Below are 22027 nucleotides of genomic sequence, written 5' to 3'. Positions count from 1 at the left end.
TTACTAATGTGAAAAGCAAAGCAATGACTATTAAAATGAAGTACATGAATACAAATGTCAAATGAAACCTTTAGCTGGCATGAAACAGAAATTAGACAGGTTTGTTATTTTTGTAACATTTTTCGAACTGCAGGTATCCTCAACTCCTCAGCCTTTTCACACATAAAAGGGCAACTTTCAGTACAATTTCAGCACATTTTTAATTTGATTTTGGAAACAAAACTACAGTGGTTAGATTGACCAGTTTCAGGGATTCATCAGAAGGATAATGTTATCAGTCAAGACAGAATAATGTCTTCAAAATAAGCCTGAATAAACACCTTAACAAACATGTGAAAATGTTGAAGATGTACAGTACTTTCACTCCGCTCTTACACTCATGCTCTACATGTACAGTGCTAGGTTAGAACCCTGGGAACAATTTCACAAAACTTTGTAAACTAATCTTTCATAACATTTATTATAAACCATGTTGTCTTATGGTTGCTTATTACCGAGAAAACCTCTCTTACCGAAAAGGTTACGAAAAAATTGTAGTCTTGTGAAAGAGGCCAGCAGGCATGAGAACCAATGGACGCTATATACTTGCACTATCCTCATAACAAACACTGACTAACAAAATGTGCACTTTCTCTTCATAATCTTCAGACCAACTCTGAAGAACTTTAATAATAGTTCCACGAATCGCAAGCTAAACAAATAAATGAGTGTGTATTCAGTTCAAGTGTTTAATGAGCGCAATCAGGAAAATCAAGCAATGCTAATAACTTCATAAAGAGCAGTGTCAACAACCTGAGTACACACAGCACGACATGTCAGACAGCATGATGACAGCTTTTACATTTGGCTGTCAAATGGCTTCCATAATTTCAAAGCAAACATGACTTCAATGTCAATTATATACAGTTCACCACTCAGTACAAATAAACACTCTCTTCTATCATTTGACTAGCTGGCAACTTGATCATTTCCTTTGCTCATAAACCCGGTGACCATCATCCTATAAGTGAAACATTCTTTATGCCTAACTGTATGGTGTTAGAATTATTTATTTATTTATTTGACTGGTGTTTTACGCAGTTCTCAAGAATATTTCACTTATATGACGGCGGTCAGCATTATGGTGGGAGGAAACCTGACAGAGCCCAGGGTAAACACACGACCATGCACAGGTTGCTGACAGACGTTCCCCCATACGGCCAGAGAGGAAGCCAGCATGAGCTGGACTTGAACTCACAGCCACAGCATTTCGTGTTAGATACTAATCAAATATATGCCTGTATATAAATAAATATTATTTTAGAATTAGTTATTACAAATTTGCAGTCAAAATCACATCTCAGACCCTCAGCAGCTGAACTGCAAAATGTTGCAAATGAAATTCTAAACTGTATAAATCTGCGCTGAACTCAGTTAAATGGGCACAAACATTATGAGATAAAAGAGCTGAGGACATTATCACCATGTAAATCTTCAACCTTCTCAGCCGTGAAAGCCCTTTTTTTCTGTGGGATTTCTGCAGATAATTATTATGAAAATGATGGTAAAAATAGTTTGTGTCATTAAAGATGTAAGCTTCACAAAACTGTGCAGAGTATTTCTCTACCCCTCCCTCCCCTCCAGCCGTCCTCAGAATAATTCAAAACACTGGTTAATCAGACACAATGTATTATTTTTTTCTAAGACGATCCAATCAATCTGCATTATTTAATGACTTGTTAAACAGATAGTTTCATACTACATGCTTTTCATATATTCCCATTATTTGATTCCCATTATTTGATTCCCTGATGAACACTTACTTTAATATTTTCTCACCAGAACATTTAAACTTCCTAATCTTATAACATTTTTGATACCTATTAGCCATTAATGCCTGATATTGTTGGAGATGAAAGATGCCATTTAAACATGCAAGCCTGTCCCTGCATGAACATACAAACTGTTATACAAACTGTCATACAAACTGTCACACAAACTGTTACACAAACTCTCATACAAACTGTCATACAAACTGTCACACAAACTGTTATACAAACTGTCATACAAACTGTCACACAAACTGTTATACAAACTCTTACAAAAACTCTCATACAAACTCTCATACAAACTGTTATACAAACACATAAACTGCCAGAAAACTGCTTGTATAAGTCATATCCAAGAATTTCAAAATCTTCTGTTTGAAACTCTCTGTGAAGACACTAGAAAATGGTAAATCCACAGGGAACTTGTCCAAATGCCTCAATCTGGTCGGAATCACCAACAAATTAAGATGGCACATTAAGTCCAGTAGATCATGCGCCCATAGACAGATGGACACGGTTCATATGGCCGTTGTTCTATTAATGGAAGTGCATATATCTCACACCAGCACCACTAAACTGCTCCCAACATGCCTCAAACAACTAATCAAACAACTAAAGCATGAGTCTTCACACATACTAGGGTATCCATGTCTATAATTGCTACAACTCTTACAACACGATTTCAGTACGGATGAACCGCTAACTTTGGACGATGGACAAACACACATGTACATGTCACAGTTACGGCCCTCACAAGAATATCTCACAGCCTGTAAGCTAGTTCATACACCAAAAGCCTATTACTCTGTTAGATTATAGTCCAGCCAAGTATACAAACAATCACAATGGATCCATGGTGATTGACTGAAGCCTTTGAATAAAAAAAAAAAAAAAAAAGGTACCAGAGTTTTTCACAGCCACGCATAACAGCCTGAGTAGCTCTGCCAAAATCACCGTGTAAACACAAAGGACCAATGAGAAACCTGGTGACAAAAACCACAGAGGTCCCACACCTGGCCTAATTAGCTGATTGTAAGACCTGGTGGTATTACCTGTCTAAAATTACACAGATCACAGAGTGCGTTATACAGCTTATTACACTGCTCAAAATATTTGCCAGAATAAAGGTGCACTTTTTAGACTCAAATAAGGTCAAGGTCATAACCAATGCTTTCTGTGCAGAAACTTACTTACAGTAGGATATCATGCTATCTACTGCCCAAACAAACCCCCAAACACATTTCTAAGATCAACAGAACTCTCATTACCAGGCAAATAACTACATTTAATTTTAAATAGTCATGGACGAAATATTAGGTCATATGCATGATTGTACACTTATGGCTTCCAACCTTCAGGTTCATATAGCCACCCAAGCTTCATGATTGTACACGTATGGCTTCCAACTTTCAGGTTCATATTGCCACCCAAGCTTCATGATTGTACACGTATGGCTTCTAACCTTCATGTTCATATAGGCACCCAAGCTTCATGATTGTACATGTTTGGCTTCTAACCTTCAGGTTCATATAGGCACCCAAGCTTCATGATTGTACACGTATGGCTTCTAACCTTCAGGTTCATATAGCCACCCAAGCTTCATGATTGTACATGGATGGCTTCTAACCTTCAGGTTCATATAGCCACCCAAGCTTCATGATTGTACACGTATGGCTTCTAACCTTCAGGTTCACATAGCCACCCAAGCTTCATGATTGCACACGTATGGCCTCTAACCTTCAGGTTCATATAGCCACCCAAGCTTCATGATTGCACAAGTATGGCCTCTAACCTTCAGGTTCATATAGCCACCCAAGCTTCATGATTGCACAAGTATGGCCTCTAACCTTCAGGTTCATATAGCCACCCAAGATTCATGATTGCACGCGTATGGCTTCTAACCTTCAGGTTCATATAGCCACCCAAGCTTCATGATTGCACAAGTATGGCCTCCAACCTTCAGGTTAATATAACCACCCAAGCTTCATGATTGTACACGTATAGCTTCTAACCTTCAGGTTCATATAGGCACCCAAGCTTCATGATTGTACACGTATAGCCTCTCACCTTCAGGTTCATATAGCCACCCAAGCTTCATGATTGTACATGTATAGCCTCTCACCTTCAGCTTCATATACGCACGCAAGCTTTATGATTGTACATGTATGGCTTCTAACCTTCAGGTTCATATAGCCACCCAAGCTTCATGATTGCACACGTATGGCTTCCAACCTTCAGGTTCATATATGCACGCAAGCTTCATGATTGCAAACGTATGGCTTCTAACCTTCAGGTTCATATAGACACCCAAGCTTCATGATTATACACGTATGGCTTCCAATCTTTAGGTCCACATAGCCACCCAAGCTTCATCATTGCACACGTATGGCTTCTAACCTTCAGGTTCATATAGGCACCCAAGCTTCACGATTGTACATGTATGGCTTCTAACCTTCAGGTTCATATAGGCACACAAGCTTCATGATTGCACACGTATGGCTTCCAACCTTCAGGTTCACATAGGCAAGCAAGCTTCATGATTGCACACGTATGGCTTCTAACCTTCAGGTTCATATACGCACCCAAGCTTCATGATTGTACACGTATGGCTTCCAACCTTCAGGTTCACATGGCCACCCAAGCTTCATGATTGCACATGTATGGCTTTTAACCTTCAGGTTCATATAGCCACCCAAGCTTCAAGATTGTACATGTACGGCTTCTAACCTTCAGGTTCAAATAGCCACCCAAGCTTCATGACTGTACACGTATGGCTTCTAACCTTCAGGTTCATATAGCCACCCAAGCCTCATGATTGCACACGTATGGCTTCTAACCTTCAGGTTCATATAGGCACCCAAGCTTCATGATTGTACACGTATGGCTTCTAACCTTCAGGTTCATATAGCCACCCAAGCTTCATGATTGCACACGTATGGCTTCTAACCTTCAGGTTCAAATAGCCACCCAAGCTTCATGGTTGCACACGTATGGCTTCTAACCTTCAGGTTCACATAGCCACCCAAGCTTCATGACTGTACACGTATGGCTTCTAACCTTCAGGTTCATATAGCCACCCAAGCTTCATGACTGCACACGTATGGCCTCTAACCTTCAGGTTCATATAGGCACACAAGCTTCATGACTGTACATGTTTGGCTTCTAACCTTCAGGTTCATATAGCCACCCAAGCTTCATTATTGCACAAGTATGGCTTCTAACCTTCAGGTTCATATAGCCACCCAAGCTTCATGATTGTACATGTATGGCCTCTCACCTTCAGGTTCATATAGCCACCCAAGCTTCATGATTGCACACGTATGGCTTCTAACCTTCAGGTTCATATAGCCACCCCAGCTTCATGATTGCACACGTATGGCTTCTAACCTTCAGGTTCATATAGCCACCCAAGTTTCATGACTGTACACGTATGGCTTCTAACCTTCAGGTTAATATAACCTCCCAAGCTTCATGATTGAGAGCAGACAAAGTTCAGATACATAGAGCTCTATCTGGAGGCTAAATTTCTCTCTACATGCATGTTTCCAACAAAACACAAACACAGAGGTAAGGAACCAAGTAGAGACAAAACAAAATACATATCTGACAGTAATGCTTTATACTTATATCAAAAGAGGGACAAGTGCTAATTTATTTATTTATTTGATTGGTGTTTTACGCTGTACTCAAGAATATTTCAATTACACGACGGCGGCCAGCATTATGGTGGGTGGAAACCCGGCACAGCCCGGGAGAAATGCACAACCATCCGCAGGTTGCTGACAGGCCTTCCCACATGCAGCCAGAGAGGAAGCCAGCATGAGCTGGACTTGAACTCACAGCGACCGCATTGGTGAGAGACTCCTGAGTTATTACGCTGCGCTAGCACGCTAACCACCTAAGTCACGGAGGCATGGGAGAGTTGAACCAGAGTACCTGGAGTAAATTCCTGTCAACTGCCAAAGCTGTATACAAACAGCTGTAACATACATACAAGTCATGTACACTTTAAATGATGCAAAATCTAAGCTATAGTTAAACTTATAAATAAAACCTTTTTTTTCTCTTTGTTTTCAAAGTTTAAACAAATCCCGTCGATGAAAAACTGACTTATTATATGAGTTACTATATGACTTGGACAGGTAAATGTTTGTTAACTACAGAGCTTTGAGAATGGTGTTTTTGGGGAATTATGATATGCCCTCAATATGAACAGACTGTGTATCCCAAAACTAAGACACCACTCTAGGCCACCAATTACCAGGAACAGCAACGACTGTAGGAGATCTGTACGCCCCAACCATTCAACAAACCTCAAACAAAGATGACATACGATCCACATGTTTACAAAGGTCTGGTATCCAATGGAAACCAGGGCTCACCTGTCACCAGCTATATTTTCAGCATTTTCGGGGTCATTTAACCCTGTGTTGAGGTCTTTATATGCCTTGGCTCATTCGTAAACCTAATCACTAACAAGGTCACCCAATTTTAGCGCTCAGGAATACCACAGATCATTTACCACAGATGACAGAAATACTTTGCTTTGATGAAAGGCCATAGCTTGTCTGCTCCGAATGGTCTACTTAACAACATATACATATAGGCTGTATTAATTTTGATATACTGCCACCACTATCATGTATGTGCTTGTTCATTAATTCTGTCTAAGTTTATGCTCTGTTGTTTGCCTAGCTCTGATTAATAAAGGGCTTCTATTAAATAAACATGCAGTGTATAAACTCTGTACAATAAAGAATACAGTAAATATGGAATCTGTATAGTAAATATGGAATGTGAGAAAATACAAAATTTGTCAATATGATAAAACACAAAACTTCAGAAAAAAGGCTATGTTTATATTTGCTTTACCCTGTCTCACCAACTCATTTATATATTGTATTTTGTCTGCCAACAACCTGCGGATGGTCATGGGTTTCCCCTGGGCTATGCCTGGTTTTCTCCCACCATAATGCTGGCCGCCGTCATATAAGTGAAATATTCTTGAGTACAGTGTAAAACACCAATCAAATAAATAAATAAATATATGTTTTATTTTAAGTAAGCTACTATGTGTAATACTGATGCATTCCTGAGTGTTTACACTGCAGACAAATCTTAGTGCATGGCTTCTCTCCAGGCTAAATGTCACAAAAAATCACATATTTGTTAAATTAAAGAACACTTTACATCGTGAAATTTTCTGTAAAATCTGAAAATTGAAGCTAACTGATACACCTTCTCACAAGAAGGCTTATGAGAATCAACGTAAAAAACATTATAATTATAATATCAAAGTCAGATAAATGCAATTACATTTATATTTATGTACTTATTTATTTTTTTGATTGGTGTTTTAACATAATATTTCAATTAGCATTACGGTGGGATGAAAAAGGGCAAAACCTGCAGGAAACCCAAAGCCATCCATAGGTTGTTGCCATACCTCCCATTTATGGCTGGAGAGGAAGCCAGCATCAGCTGGATTTGAACTCACAGCGACTGCACTGGTGAGGGGTTCCTGGGTCATTGCGCCTTGCTGGCATGCTAACAACCTCGGCCACAATAATAATAATAATAATAATAATAATAATAATAATAATCATATACAATTTTACACAAGCGCTCAAGAACACGCTTGTTAATGCTGGCCAGAACCTGGAATGCATGCACTTCCTGACACACCTCCACTATACGGTGTCCATCAATCACAGGTCTTTACCACATGTTCATGATGTTACCACAGCAAATGTGAAAGCTAAATGCCTGGTACCACAAGTTTATTACTCTACATACAAAATTCCACTCCCTGTTACTTTAAAATCCAAAACAATGCTTTCACTCATTCACATTTCTAGAGTACAGGGGCTGGTTTCATGAAGCACACTTCAATAGCCCTTAGCTAAGAACACTTTATATCTCTACAACATACGTCAGACAGTTCCATTTCCTATCATAGTATATTCTTTTTTCGTTTTTACATAGAGAATACTCCAAACACTGCACACAGGAAATCAATCTTATGCGGTCACTTTCATCTTATTACCTATCTGCTTGGTGATATACATCTATATCACTGTTTGGTTCTCAGCCAACACCAGTGACTGTACTAAATGTACTTCAGAGCAAAAGTCAACAAACTAAAGCATGTAATTACAGTTTCGTACCAATGTTCATAAACACTTTTCTGAAATAAAAAGATGTTGTTATATTTTCATCATAATTATTAGATAATTATTAACAATAAAACAACTTAACAACAGAAGTTTATAGGCGGATTCTACAGATGTATACCAATAGGAATATAAAGCTGAAACAAAATGACAAAATAACTCTGTACATGTACATGGATTGCAAAGTAATTTTTGCAATGTTGCAACCTCATAGGCCTGGCGATAACGATTTGGTCAATGTTTTGGAACGTCATAAATACATGAAACTAACATGGGGGCGAAAAGGAAAATGGGCGAAATAAAAAGGTAACTAAGGTTCAGAGTTACGGTGATTTGACTACGTTAGATAAAAAAATCACAGAGTACATCTGCAAGTTAAAGATGAAACACAACGCCACTGAAATCCAAAGGTGTACTGGTAATGAAATTCAAAGGTGTACTGGTAATGAAATATTGTCCCATACAAAATTTAACACAATATTATAAATTTGTATCTAAACATATCTGTCTAAGTTCACTGCACAGATACGACATCACGTATGCACCAAAGGGACGTCGCCTAGTACTGGTTGTCAATATGCACCAACGAAATCACATATTCATTCACAAAAGGCCATATGTGTACTGACGTGTCTTACCATTAATTGCTGGATTTCAGCAGCGTGCGTCTTTTGCAGATCGTCCATTTCCGCCTGGTGAGCTTCCTGTAAGGACAGGATCTGCATCTCATGCAGCCTCTCTAAATCTGCCGTTCCAAACAAGGAAATCAATTATTTTTTCACTCAAGAATATTTCAGTTAAGTTCAAGTTTAGGGGTGAACCATCACCCTTTGTCAGATACCGGACAAACCTCCTGACAAAGCCACAGCACCCAGAGAACCATCAACCTTTGTCAGGTACCGGACAAACCTCCTCACTGTGAGCCTCAGGGGCCTGTTTCACAAAAAGTCTGAAGGTTAAGCTTAGACGGCTAACTTGGCCGACTAGCAATTTTGTCTAACCCGTTTCACAAAGAAAATATCTGGCCCTCGGCTGTAGCTTTTTGTCCTAGATTTTGAAAGTTAGCCCAAAATCCCTAGCCAGCCCTGTTTGTGGCCAGGCAACATCAAAGTTATGTGCTCCATTTTTTGAAGTTAATTTATTGATTCTACAAAAGTAGGAAGAAATCACCTTCATACAGCAGACAAAAGTGTTTTTTTAAAGCTTGCAAACCATCGAAATGCATACGTTGTTGTTGGTGTGAGAGTCATTGTTGCTTGTTAACAAACTGTGTCAAAAATGAAACTGAAAGAGACATTATCACCTTTTCCTGTTATTTATACATAGTAATATAATATATTTATATTTTGGATATAATTTAACAAATATGAGCATTGACTAAACCAATCAAACTGATGGATATCGGCCACATGGCCGGCTGTGGTAAGCTTTAGACAGTATTACTTTTGTGGAATGGCCTTGTCAGTTGTTTTCGTAGCCTACTTACGGTTTATTTATTTGATTGGTGTTTTACGCCGTACTCAAGAATATTTCACTTATACGACGGCGGTACTTACGGTAGTCGGCTAAATAAAACTAACAGACCTTAGACAGCTACAGAATTTTGTGAAATGGGCTCCAGTAGAATCAGTGTGAAGTACAGAGTTTCACCTAAAGATTGGTAGCGTGTGTAAAAAAACACTTTCAGAAGCACACAAAGGCCTTAAAATGATACTTTTGATGGCAACAGTTAATTTTGCTGAGTAAGGAATTAATCAGGCTTCACAAGAACTTCTTCCCCCCCCCCCCCCCCACCCCCCCCCCCCCCCCACCCCCCCAGCCCCACCCACCCCAGTAGGTGGATGAATCAAACTCGAGGAGAACGTGTCACTAGATGTCACTAGAAAAATGTTAACCTTTAGGAGAAATACATGTACAGTAAACCTTAATATACACTGATATTGTCAAAGCTAAATTTATAAATTAGGAACTTAAAATTCAATCACAATTCTGTAAATCCTGCATTTCTCTAAAATATAAAGAAAACATACATCTTCCTTATTAAAAATTTGCCCTGTAAACCCCAACATTCTTCAATCTGTCCAAAACCAGGAACAATAAAATCACAAAATGTCTCTGAAATTTTGAGAACTTAATTTATGAAAATATAATATAACATTTTACCTCTCTTTGCTTCATCCAAAGCCACTTGCTTTTCCTGAACAAGCTGTTGAAGTTCTGAGATTTTCTTCTGCAAGACAAAAATGAGCAATAAGATGAATTTACTTATCTGATAGATTTAATTGGAGTTTTATGCCATACTCAAAAAATATTTCACTCATACGAAATGCAGTCACTAATTTTAGGGCAGATTTTTTACATTAAATATTCTCAACTGTCCTTGTCTCAATATTACATCTCCTATTATTTTGTATTTCATGTTTCTCTATGAAGCATCTTTCATTTTTGTGATGACATTTGGGAAGGTGCACATGTATGATGCATCTTTCACTTTTGTGATGACATTTGGGGATTTTCAGATTTGTGAATGATGGCAGTCATTTCAAATGCTACAAATTCGTATGAATTATACATTCATTACAGTTTTATAACCCTGCTTCCATACAAATCTGTTCACACTGAAAACAAAATGCATGTAGCGGAACAAATAAAAAAAAACCTGCAGAATTTCAAGCCGCTAATAAAAAAACCATTGATTTTTCAGCCGCACTTTAAATGGCATTTACCAGCTAACAGAAATATCACCATAAACGTATGAGTGCGCACTGTAGGGTCATTGAAGGTTGATATAGAAGTACAAAATTTAGTACTCATACTTTACAGTTACTGGTCATCGCAACAGCATTTGTACATTTTACTTCTTATCGCAGAAATGTAGGAGTTGACTTCTGGGAAATTTTAATAAATGACATGGAGTATTCACTGCATTTCTTGAAGAAATATATATTTGTGTTTTTTATATGTGACTCTATCACACTAAAACACATGGTAGAGCTGTGATTCTAGTCCACTTCTATATTTTTATGTCATGATATTTAGATGGTTCAAATTTCAAACGGACCTTAACAATCCGGATATCATGGCGGTGATAGTTAGATGATCAAATCATCTGATTTATCAGGTACATAATATGATTAAAACTGATGTCAGATAATGTTGTTTTAGCCAAACATGCAGTTGCTGATTTAGGTGTGCTCATTTTATCCATGTTGTCAAACTGCAAGACAGTTTGTAGGGTTATGTTGTCAAATGTTACTCTGTTGACCTGCATGCCCAAAGGTCCGTATTGAAGTTGGGAGACACGTGATCAAACCCGGGTCGGTTCATACCAAAGATTTTAAAAATGGCACGTGCTGCTGCCTGGCTTGGCAAACAACACTGAGAGGTGAGGGCAAGGAAACAGGACTGGTTGGCCCGGTGTCAGTATAATGTGACTGGTTAGGGTGTCATGTCTGATGTCTTCAGCATAGTATATCAGTGGCAGCAGCACTCGCCCTGCCACAACAAGACACGATATATAATTACACACACCTAATGACTCGTCGTCGTCATATGACCGAAAAATGATAAAGTACGACGTTAACCCTAAGCATCATATGCATGAAGTAAATCAGTGGAAAATTTGAACTGAACACTTACCAGGTTGTCCTGTCCGGAGTGACTAAACCTCTCTTCTGATTTGGCCTTACTTAGGCTGGTCTGCGTCAACTCCAGCCCCAAACTTTCTACCTTATTCTGGTACTCCTGCAGCAGTACGCCCCTCTTGTCAAACTCCTGCTGCAACCGCTCTGTATCCTTCATGTTTTTCTGAGTTGGAGGAAGGGAGATTACTCAGCAAAATAAGAGGGGATAACTCTGACAGGGATAACCCAGATAATCCAATGCTGTCACTTCAGATAAGTGGAAAGACAGTCTATAAAACAGTATACTTGCCAGTTCTGTGGGCTAATATATAAGCATGCATTATTTATTAACACTGAGTACTTGCTTCTCAAACATGGACATAGAAAAGAATTTTGAATAAATTTTTACATCTATTATGTTTTTTTCTTATACTTTGTATCTGTATACTCATGAATGTTCTCAAATTTGACAGCTATTCTTGAACAAAAAAAAGAAAAAATGATTTAAATTAAGTTTCTGTACAGCAGAATTACTGCATCAGAATCAGGATGATGAGTTCAGCTGAGGTCATTATTCTTTGACGCAGTTTTATTTTTTGTGACACGTCCTCCATTCCATGGCAGATCATTGTGATGTCCCACTTCCATATTAGCGCTGTCTGCAGTGGACATGGCTCACAACAATGTTCCTACCTCACGCTTGTTTACATACGCAAGACTAGTTTTCTATTTCATCAGTATTGTACAGCAAAAAAAAATCTTCATTTGTGTGTCGAGAAGCTAGGGTTCATCGTCATATGACTGAAAAATCGTTGAGTACGACGTTAAACCCCAAGCGCTCACTCACTCGAGAAGCTAGGTTATATCGACATTTAAACCCTGGGTGTGAAATTCACACAGAGCCATTACACAACGTTAATACCCCATGTACCCCACTGGACATGCAGATAACATATCGTGTCAGTTAGAACCTAATTCACCATATACAAACCTTTGCCACTTCAGCAGCTGTTTTGTATCTCTGCACCTCCATATGCTTAGCCTCAGCCTGTTTCAGTAAAGTCGAGATCTTTTCTTCCTTGGCATCCACCTCTGAAATTATAATGTCAAACACCACTAAATTTATTTATTTATGTATTTATTTTACTACTTTTAACTGGAAACTGGTTATATTCTCTCCTCTATGTGTGTGTGATGTGTGTTTAATTTATCTGTTTAAAATAAGCTATAAACTTATTAACCAATGACACAGCACCTTTCTGTATGACACTAACCAATCAGACGATCTGATGTATTACCTGCTTGGGCTGCCAATAACCTCTCACTGAGTGAATTGATGTCATCTTTTGCTTGCTGCAGAGATTTTTCCATCTTCTTCTTCGCTCTGCAGAACAATGAAATTCAGTTATTAAAAATTGAAAATTAAAAACCACTGGATGTAACCACATACTACTTCTATCCATAAGTGAAAAATGCTTCAGGGGTCAGTTACAAAATGTAATTTTTAAAAGCTGTATCAAGATTGTACACTTTTATTAGCTTAAATACAGACTAGGAAGGCCATCACTGATTTGTGACCACCAAACACTTGAACAGAGATAAAAGTTTCACATTTTATTACAAAACTTTACCTTAATAAATGGTATTAAAGAAGTTACACAAAGTTTGAGAATATTTCACATCTTCATTTCAGGTTATACACCTTTACAAAAAGTAACATAAAGAGTGGAGGAAAGGCTTTGATCATGAGATCATGGGCATGAGATCATGATCATGAGATCATGAGCATCGAAAAGAATTACCCATTCATGACATTCCACACATCTATATGGACTATCCCTGGAGTAAACCCTTAAAGAATGCATGAAAAGGCACTATAAAATGAAGAATATGGATTTCAAAGGAAAATGAAAAAAGATATGGCAAAAAAAAATGAGAAAAAAACTTTTGATATTTGGGACTTATTTTATATTTGTTAACAACCCCTCTATTTTATGCATATTTCCCTTCAATGGTCGACAATACTCTGAAAAGACATCATCAATGGACATACTGGGAACACAAAAGAGTAGCTTAGCACCCTTCAGTTTGTGTGCTCCCTCCCCTCCCCTCCCCCCAATAAAATATTAGTTAGTTCTGATTGGTGACGACCACAACACCACAACAGACTACTGAAGTACTTGAATGATCACCACAGGGGCCTTAGGAAAACTGTATATTAAACCAATTTTACGCCTCAACAAAAGAGATGAGACGCTGTTTTGTACATTTATATGTTAAGCCACATCCTAAACTCTGTACTAAGCAATAAAAGTCAAGCCCTTCAAGCATTCTTTAATAGCTGGTTGAAGAATAGCAATGATGACTGTGTGAATTAACTGACTTACTTATGGCTTCCTTTGTGCGAGGCATGACTGGTTAAGTAGGACACCATCTCCTTGTTAATTTCAGACAATCGCCCAGTCAGCTCCTCTGCTGTATTCAACGAGTCTTCTATTTTCGAGGCAACATCATCCAAATCAATTTCAGGTGTGGGATCATCCCAGTTTTCCTTTTCAAAGTTTTTGGCATTGGTCATGAAAAACTGGAAATAAAATGGGCAAAACGTTTGTACAAATGTACACATTTTCAACCACAAAAGCACTTTTTTCAGTGAAATTTAGGTATACAATTATTATAAAAATGGCACTAAAAATGACTTGTTTGCGTCATTAAAGGTGTAAGCTTGATAAAATTATTTCACTGCACTCCACAGTTCTCTCAGAATGTTTCAAAATATAAGTTGCACCTCTTTAAGTCATACAATGGACAAAAGCAAGGTGTGTACACACACACACAATGTAACGAATAATTACACATAAATGGGTCCAAAAAAAAAACTGAAAAGGTTGAAGAATTAGGGTAACAAATACACAAGCACGGTTATTTTGGAAGAAGGGTGGAAACAGGCCAAAATGGCCAGTGTGAAAGCCATCTTTTCTTTCTGACTTGCTTGGTATTTCTATAAGTCAACTTTTAACATGAAAATCATCTGAGGTCATGTCAGAGAAACCGGAAAATTAATCTGGCATCTCTTGTACCCTACAAATTATAGCTAAAACCCAAAACAAGGATAGTGTGATACAAGCAGAAACATGTGTATTCTCGACCAAGTTATGGAAAAAAACTTGCACCGAACTAGTTAACTATAAATAACATCGCAGTGTTTTAGATTTTTTGAATGTGTGAGTCTTATCTAACATTGAGCTCAGACATCTGTGTAACGAAACATCACAAAAATAAAAACTTACAATTTTTAAACTTTATGCTCGATACTTTTTCAACGCATATAATTTTTTTTATTTTTGAAAATTCTCCCACGTACAAAAGCTCATTTTATAATACATTTACTTCAATTTTTATCAAAAAAGAAAAAATAATGATCTATTTTATTTTTATTTTCTATTCTATTATTTTTTTTATTTAATATCTGCTGAAGGTCACATTAACATGAATAACACCCCACAAAGTATGAGAGCAGGAGAACGATAGAAATTCCCTCTAGTGGCTGCAAAGTGCCAACAATTATGGGATGCCACTTAATTACCATGCGGCCCCCATCCTGCTCCCTTTTTACTGAAGACACGAAAGAGGTTGACATGGTTCAAACCATGCAGATCTAATGAAACATGTAGCAGAAGTAAGCAGACAAAAACTGGACTCATACCTGGAACACACCTGTACTTACATACCTGTGCATATCTTACCTCACTAACCTGTTACAGCAGTGTCAGCTCCCCATGTGTATATCTTTAACATACCTGTACCTACATACCTGTGCATATCTTACCTCACTAACCTGTTACAGCAGTGTCAGCTCCCCATGTGTATATCTTTAACATACCTGTACTTGTCTTACCTCACTAACCTGTTACAGCAGTGTCAGCTTCCCATGTGTATATCTTTAACATACCTGTACCTACATGCCTGTGCATATCTTACCTCATTAACCTATTACAGCAGTGTCAGCTCCCCATGTGTATGTCTTTAACATACCTGTGCATATCTTACCTCACTAACCTGTTACAGCAGTGTCAGCTCCCCATGTGTATATCTTTAACATACCTGTACCTACATACCTGTGCATATCTTACCTCACTAACCTGTTACAGCAGTGTCAGCTCCCCATGTGTATATCTTTAACATACCTGTACTTGTCTTACCTCACTAACCTGTTACAGCAGTGTCAGCTTCCCATGTGTATATCTTTAACATACCTGTACCTACATGCCTGTGCATATCTTACCTCATTAACCTATTACAGCAGTGTCAGCTCCCCATGTGTATATCTTTAACATACCTGTACTTGTCTAACCTCATTAACCTGTTACAGCAGTGTCAGCTTCCCATGTGTATATCTTTAACATACCTGTATCTACATACCTGTGCATATCTTACCTCATTCACCTGTTGCAGCAATGTCAGCTTTTCATGGCAAACGTCTTGATATCCAACAATGAAAATTGTCACCTGTTGTTTGTACTGGAAAAACAAAAACAATCAATATCAAAATATGTGGACCTGATGCAGTCACTATTTTATCCATTTATTAATTTATTTACTTCATTGTTGTTTAATGTCAAGCCAACGAAAGAGTCAGTTTTATGGGTGGAGAAAACCAGAGTGTCAAGGAAAAACCACCAACCTTTGGCAAGTTACTGATAAACTTTCCCACAGGTCATGTACACTGTACAGACATGCACACCATTTTACTGGAAGAAAGGCCAGTGGTCTTCGGTCAACGGCCATGCAAGCATCATAAACTGCATATTGTCAGAAAACCCTCAAGCAGCATAAAGCTGGGAATCCACCAATTCTGCACCCAGCAAGGGGCATTTCCGAACCTGCATCTTGTGTTAGATAATGATTGAAAGGCACACCCCTCTTATCAGTTGACATGTTAGAACACAGCCCACTTCCATTCTACCACTTTCACATCACATGGGTACCTTAACAGACACTTAATCACCTTTATACCCCAAGAGTGGCACAGTTAGGGAACAATTTTAATTAACAGACCTCCTTCAAAAGTGATACAATATGAGCACCTTTATACATGGACTTTTGTAATCAATCGCAGGGGCAAATAAATTATACCTTTTTCTTTTTAATGTGGTCCCTCAGTATCTCTTCAAGCTCTTGCTGCAAACAGAGGGAAAGAAATAAACAACTAGGTTAAACAACGACTCACCCAGGCAAAGACTTTAACTTCTGCCACAAAACGCCATATGTTTAGAATCAAAAATTCTAAACATAATAAATGAGGAAAGCTTTGGGTAAAGATTTTCACAGCACTTTGAATGGCTGCGTAGCTTTGGTCACATCGTTCATGTTCAGTTTAGGCAGCTGATTGATGGTGCGGTGCTGTTAAGAAAACAAGCCCATCGAGGCTAGATCTATGTTCACAATAACTCTACATGTGTTCATTATTAAGAGGCTATATCTGAGATTTTTGGCAAAGAATCGATCAGCACAAATCTAGTTGATTCTTTTCTTATTATTTTAGAATAGCCCAAATAATTACGTATCAAAATATCAGCCTCGTCTGTGCATGTTACCATTCAAAATCTGTAATGAAGATCCTAAAACTTCCAAATCAGGTTGTATTTTAACTTTACAATCATATTTACACCATATATAGTCTGACATTTATGTAAAAGCGATACCCTAAATGACCATGAATTTCACCCACGACATGCTTGGAACATGGGATGATATTCTAGTGGAAAAGTTTCAGCACCAAAAATAATATTTTGTGACCTTTATTTGCCTTCAAAAATGCATGTTTGTGTGTAAAATTTTAGGTCATTTAGAGAGTAATTTGTGCTATTGTTGGTGGAACAGAGAAAATTTGATTTAATTGGCAAATATAAATTTTTTGTCAAAAATCTCTGTATATATCCTCTTTTAATATTGTAGTTAATGTTGACCAAAATATACAAAGAATGAATGAATGATTATTGTTTAATGCCACATTAACAATATTTCAGCCATATCACAGCAACAAACATTTTATTTATTTATTTCATCGGTGGTTTACACCGTACTCAAGAATATTCCACTTATACAACAGTGGCCCGCATTATGGTGGGAGGAATCTAGGCAGAGCCCTGGGAAACCAACGACCATCCGCAGGTTGCTGACAGACCTTGCCACTTATGGCTAGAGAGGAAGCCAGCATGAGCTGGACTTGAACTCACAGCGACTGCATTGGTGAATGGCTCATGGGTCATTACGCTGCACTAGCGCGCTAACCAAATGAGCCACGGAGGTCCCCGCAACAAAAATAGAAAGATGAATTAAACTAAAAGTAAAGACATAGTGACTCACTATCCCATCCACATATTCCAGGCTGGAGTTTAATGTGGTCTCCATAGCATTAAAGCTTTCATAGGATCCATAGATCTGAAATAAAGTATAGAAAATGAAGCTCAATTACAAACATAAAAATGCTGGAAATATCAAACAGATTTAGAAGGTTCTTGCAAATAACTAGACCAGAGGACTGGTAATGAAGGTAAAGTTGCAATAGTCAAAAAAGTACCATCACGTAATTTTATTACGCATAAGAACACTCAATGATGGATAAAATAAAAAAAAAATGTTGTAAAATAAAATACATTTGGCAATATATGTGTATCAAATTAAGAGATTGCTGGTAGACCCTGCCCAATACCATTTACATGTACATGAAACAGGCAAAAGCGACCGTCATGCATTCTGTAACTTACATCCTAATTGTTGGAGTAATTTTTGAGTTACTTTAAAGAATCTGAAAAGAGAACAAACAATATAGCCTAAGTTAGGCTAAGAAGAGGGTGGCAAAATACTACAGTAGATCTGGGCGACATAAGTAGAAGCAGCTTCATCCTCACTTTATAGAAATAACTCGCGCCTGATTGATTAAAACTGATAGGTTGGTTAGCGCGCTAGCGTAGCGTAATGACCAAGTAGCCTCTCACCAATGCGGTCGGTGTGAGTTCAAGTCCAGCTCATGCTGGCTTCCTCTCCGACCGTATGTGGGAAGGTCTGCCAGCAAACTGGATGGTTGTGGGTTTCCCCCGGGCTCTGGCCAGTTTCCACCCACCATGATGCTGGTCCCCGTCATATAAGTGAAATACTCTTGAGTACGATGTAAAACACCAATCAAATATATTAATAAATGAACAAAACTGATAGCCTGTCAGCACTTTTTGGATTTGTGTGATTTTTCTTACATTAAACTGAGATATCTCAGTTGTGCAACCTCACAAAACCAGAAAGTTATGCTTTGTTTAATAAAACTTCTTGTGTGATACTTTATAGAAGTATACAAATACATAAATTTGGTCTAGTGTTGTCTTTTCTTTTACATCATTCACACTAAATATACTGCTTACGTTGTCCACCCTGGACAAGACCCTCTTCAGTTCCTCCTGGGTCTCATCTGCGGCTCTCTGAGCAAGAGATCTGGCATTCCTGTCAATGACCTCCAGGGCCGGGGCATCACCCCGATCCACAATTTGTATAGTCCCCTCGTAATACATACTGCCCTGTGATGCTTTCCTTAGTCTCTTGTCTCACCCTACTAAAACATACCAGACAAGATATTTATTTACAGCACATGCAGATGTCTTACTGAACAAAGAAAAAATGTAAAATAAATAAAATAATTCACAACACATGACAACAATAATAAGTTATAATACAGAGAAAAAATAAAAAATAAAAACCAAACAAACATAAACAGAAGTTTCATCAAGTATATGACATTTGAAAATACTGGTAATTAGTTTTATTTGCTTCAATTCACTTTCATTATTTATATTCCAAGCAGTGCAATTCAGCTTCTTTGAATAGTGCACATCGTTTCTGAATAATTATGTATAGCTTACAAACAGTTGATCTGCGGTTCAGAACCAACCTTCATACCTTAAATTTACAACAATCCAAAGAAAAAAAATGCATTTTTTTTCTTTGGATTGTTACAAATTAACCCAAGTTGAAGTAAATTAAACTTATCATTTCACAGAAGTCTTCACCAACTAATCATTTTACAGTACTGACTGCAGTACAGAAAGATTTTAAATGGATGAAAATGGCAGATTTTCGATTTCGCACTCTTTTGTCATTGAACGTAATACAGTCCTACCGTATCATCGTGAAAAATGTTAGGCAAACTTTCTTGACATTAATATAAAGGTCACTTGTCTCCGCATGTCCCAGATCGAGGCACAAAGGACACCTCTTACGTTTAGAAATTTCTCAACTTTACAAATATTCTCCTCCTCAGTTTTCTCCTTCATTTGTGTACTCTAAATAACTTCTTGGGACACAGTTTTCAGAAGCCCATTTTACAGTAAATGTGACCCTGCAATAGCTGCGTAACATTTCTGACAGGTCACATGATACAGTAGGACTTTTTTACCAAACAAATATGTCAACATACATACATGTGTATAAAATCAATTTTTGCAAATAATTCAGCAAATGTAAGCTTTAACTAAAAAAAAAAAAAAAATTGCCCTCCCTCACACCCAATAAACAGTTCATATTCCAATCAGAGATTTTTCCCCAGTCAAAGCACATGTGTGTTGGTGTAGAGAGACAAAACTGATTGACCCGACCCAGATAGCACAGATCGGGAGCAATAGATCCAGGATCAATCCTTGGTCGAGTCACACCTAAGACTCTAAAAGAGGAAATTGTAACTTCCTCGCTTGGCGTTATGCATGAAGGGGATAGTGCAGCAACTGGTTGACCCGTATCAGTATAATGTCTCGGGCGGGGCGGCTTACTTGCCTTCGGTAAGTCTTCTCAGTGAAGCAGCACTAGATAAAAGAGCGGTGGAATATCCGTCCTGCGACAAGGGGGCTTGTATATGACTGAAAAATTGTTGAGTACGACGTTAAACCCAAAGCACTCACTCACAAAATTGACTGACCATGGTTATTTTGAAAAAAAAAAAAACAAACAAAAAACAAATTGTGTTTTAATACAATTCCATGGTAATTACAAATATCTCATCCCCCACAGTCTGAGACTGCTCTGACGTTAGGTTAGGCAAAATTTTGTTTGTCCAAGGATGGCCTCAAACCAGTTCATTAAACGTATGTGTCACGGTTGTCATACCACTACTGCTTTGGACATTACTAAAGATACAGTCTATCTATGTTGTGCTTGCGATAAATCAGCAGACAAAAAGGTAAGGAACATGTGTGATTGTAAATTTAGGGTCAAGGAGAGGCATCTGATGGATAATTTCGGTGTCAGGCGCTGTGACAAGCTTCCACACTACTGCATCAGCTTTTTTAAATGGAGTGCACCCTGACGCAGGTTTAAAGCCATGTAGGACTGAACAAAATTTTGCCGAACTTAACGTCAGAGCAATCTCAGACTATCATCCCCACAGTATTTTTTACAGAGGGATGAGAGAAAAGCGTGCCCCAGCTATGTCTTTTAAATTTACATGGTCGGCTAGCTGAGATTATATGATAAATGCCTTGTAACGCTAAATCTAAGTAAGTCAAGTCTAGATGGACAACTTCTCAATTCGTAAAATTTAGGACAAACATAAATTTTCATACAGGTTGAATGTCCGGTATTGGAATCTGACATCTTTCATACAGATTACACATGCAACAACAACACCGATGTAAACAAAGTTTACCCCTTTGCCATTTCCGGGAAGATTAGTATATTAGACCGACATTCCCAAACAATATGACTGCACACATAAGTAGTTCAATGGTTAATTTACACTTGCCTAATATGTAGAAATTATGTTCAGCAATTTAGAGTCATTTTGAAGCCATTTTTGCATTAACCGACCGCAGAACGCACTCCCCTGTAAGCCGCCATCTTGAAAGACTATTTTGGTCACGTGGTACACTGTTGCCAGTCAACCGCTCTGCTTCGCCAGTGTATCATGTCATGCATGTTATTCAGTCCACGGCCCGTCTTGCTTATAACATTTTCAGTGCGTTGTGTTGAGTACCTCTGGGTGTAAATGAAGACAAATCAATAAGATTAATTAATCAATAGTGATAAAAGTTTGAATTAAAAGTCTGCAGGAAGTGCAGCCGGTCATCCGCATATAGCTGGTTCAAGAACAACAACAAAAATTGTGTTTTCTTCATTTTCCTAAATTTGCAGTAAATTTTTTAATATTCCTGATAACACATACATCTGGGATTATTTTTTTTCTATAGGCCTAAGAGGCCTACATACATCATGTAGCCGCAGGTCGCTTATTTCCCATATAGGCCTATGTAGACCATAATTAATGCAACAGGGTAGGATTTCTAGAACGTTTGCATAAATTTGAATTTTCATGTATTTTATTACGTTATCCTGGCTTTTTGTCAGCTTCAACTCAAAGATGTACCTCAACTCAACGTCTGCC

The 22027-nt window shown here is 38.0% G+C and overlaps 1 protein-coding gene across 1 annotated transcript in view; it reads right to left on the bottom strand.

Moving 5' to 3' along the window:
• LOC135462520 (neurofilament medium polypeptide-like) overlaps positions 1 to 21476 on the bottom strand; it is a 46045-nt gene extending 24569 nt beyond the window's left edge. The window contains exons 1-11 of the mRNA XM_064739745.1: positions 21389 to 21476; positions 19023 to 19210; positions 17974 to 18048; positions 16741 to 16785; positions 16042 to 16125; positions 13992 to 14188; positions 12903 to 12988; positions 12596 to 12696; positions 11621 to 11788; positions 10145 to 10211; positions 8620 to 8726 (exon numbers count right to left, since the gene is read on the bottom strand). Of these exons, the coding sequence (XP_064595815.1) occupies positions 8620 to 8726; positions 10145 to 10211; positions 11621 to 11788; positions 12596 to 12696; positions 12903 to 12988; positions 13992 to 14188; positions 16042 to 16125; positions 16741 to 16785; positions 17974 to 18048; positions 19023 to 19169 (1077 nt within the window). The 5' untranslated portion in view covers positions 19170 to 19210; positions 21389 to 21476. The remainder of the gene's footprint in view (positions 1 to 8619; positions 8727 to 10144; positions 10212 to 11620; positions 11789 to 12595; positions 12697 to 12902; positions 12989 to 13991; positions 14189 to 16041; positions 16126 to 16740; positions 16786 to 17973; positions 18049 to 19022; positions 19211 to 21388) is intronic.
• Positions 21477 to 22027: the final 551 nt, after the last annotated feature.

The sequence above is a fragment of the Liolophura sinensis genome, chromosome 2 (genome assembly GCF_032854445.1).
Source record: "Liolophura sinensis isolate JHLJ2023 chromosome 2, CUHK_Ljap_v2, whole genome shotgun sequence".
Classification (NCBI taxonomy): Eukaryota; Metazoa; Mollusca; class Polyplacophora; order Chitonida; family Chitonidae; genus Liolophura; species Liolophura sinensis.
This window is presented reverse-complemented; position numbering and strand designations above follow the sequence as displayed.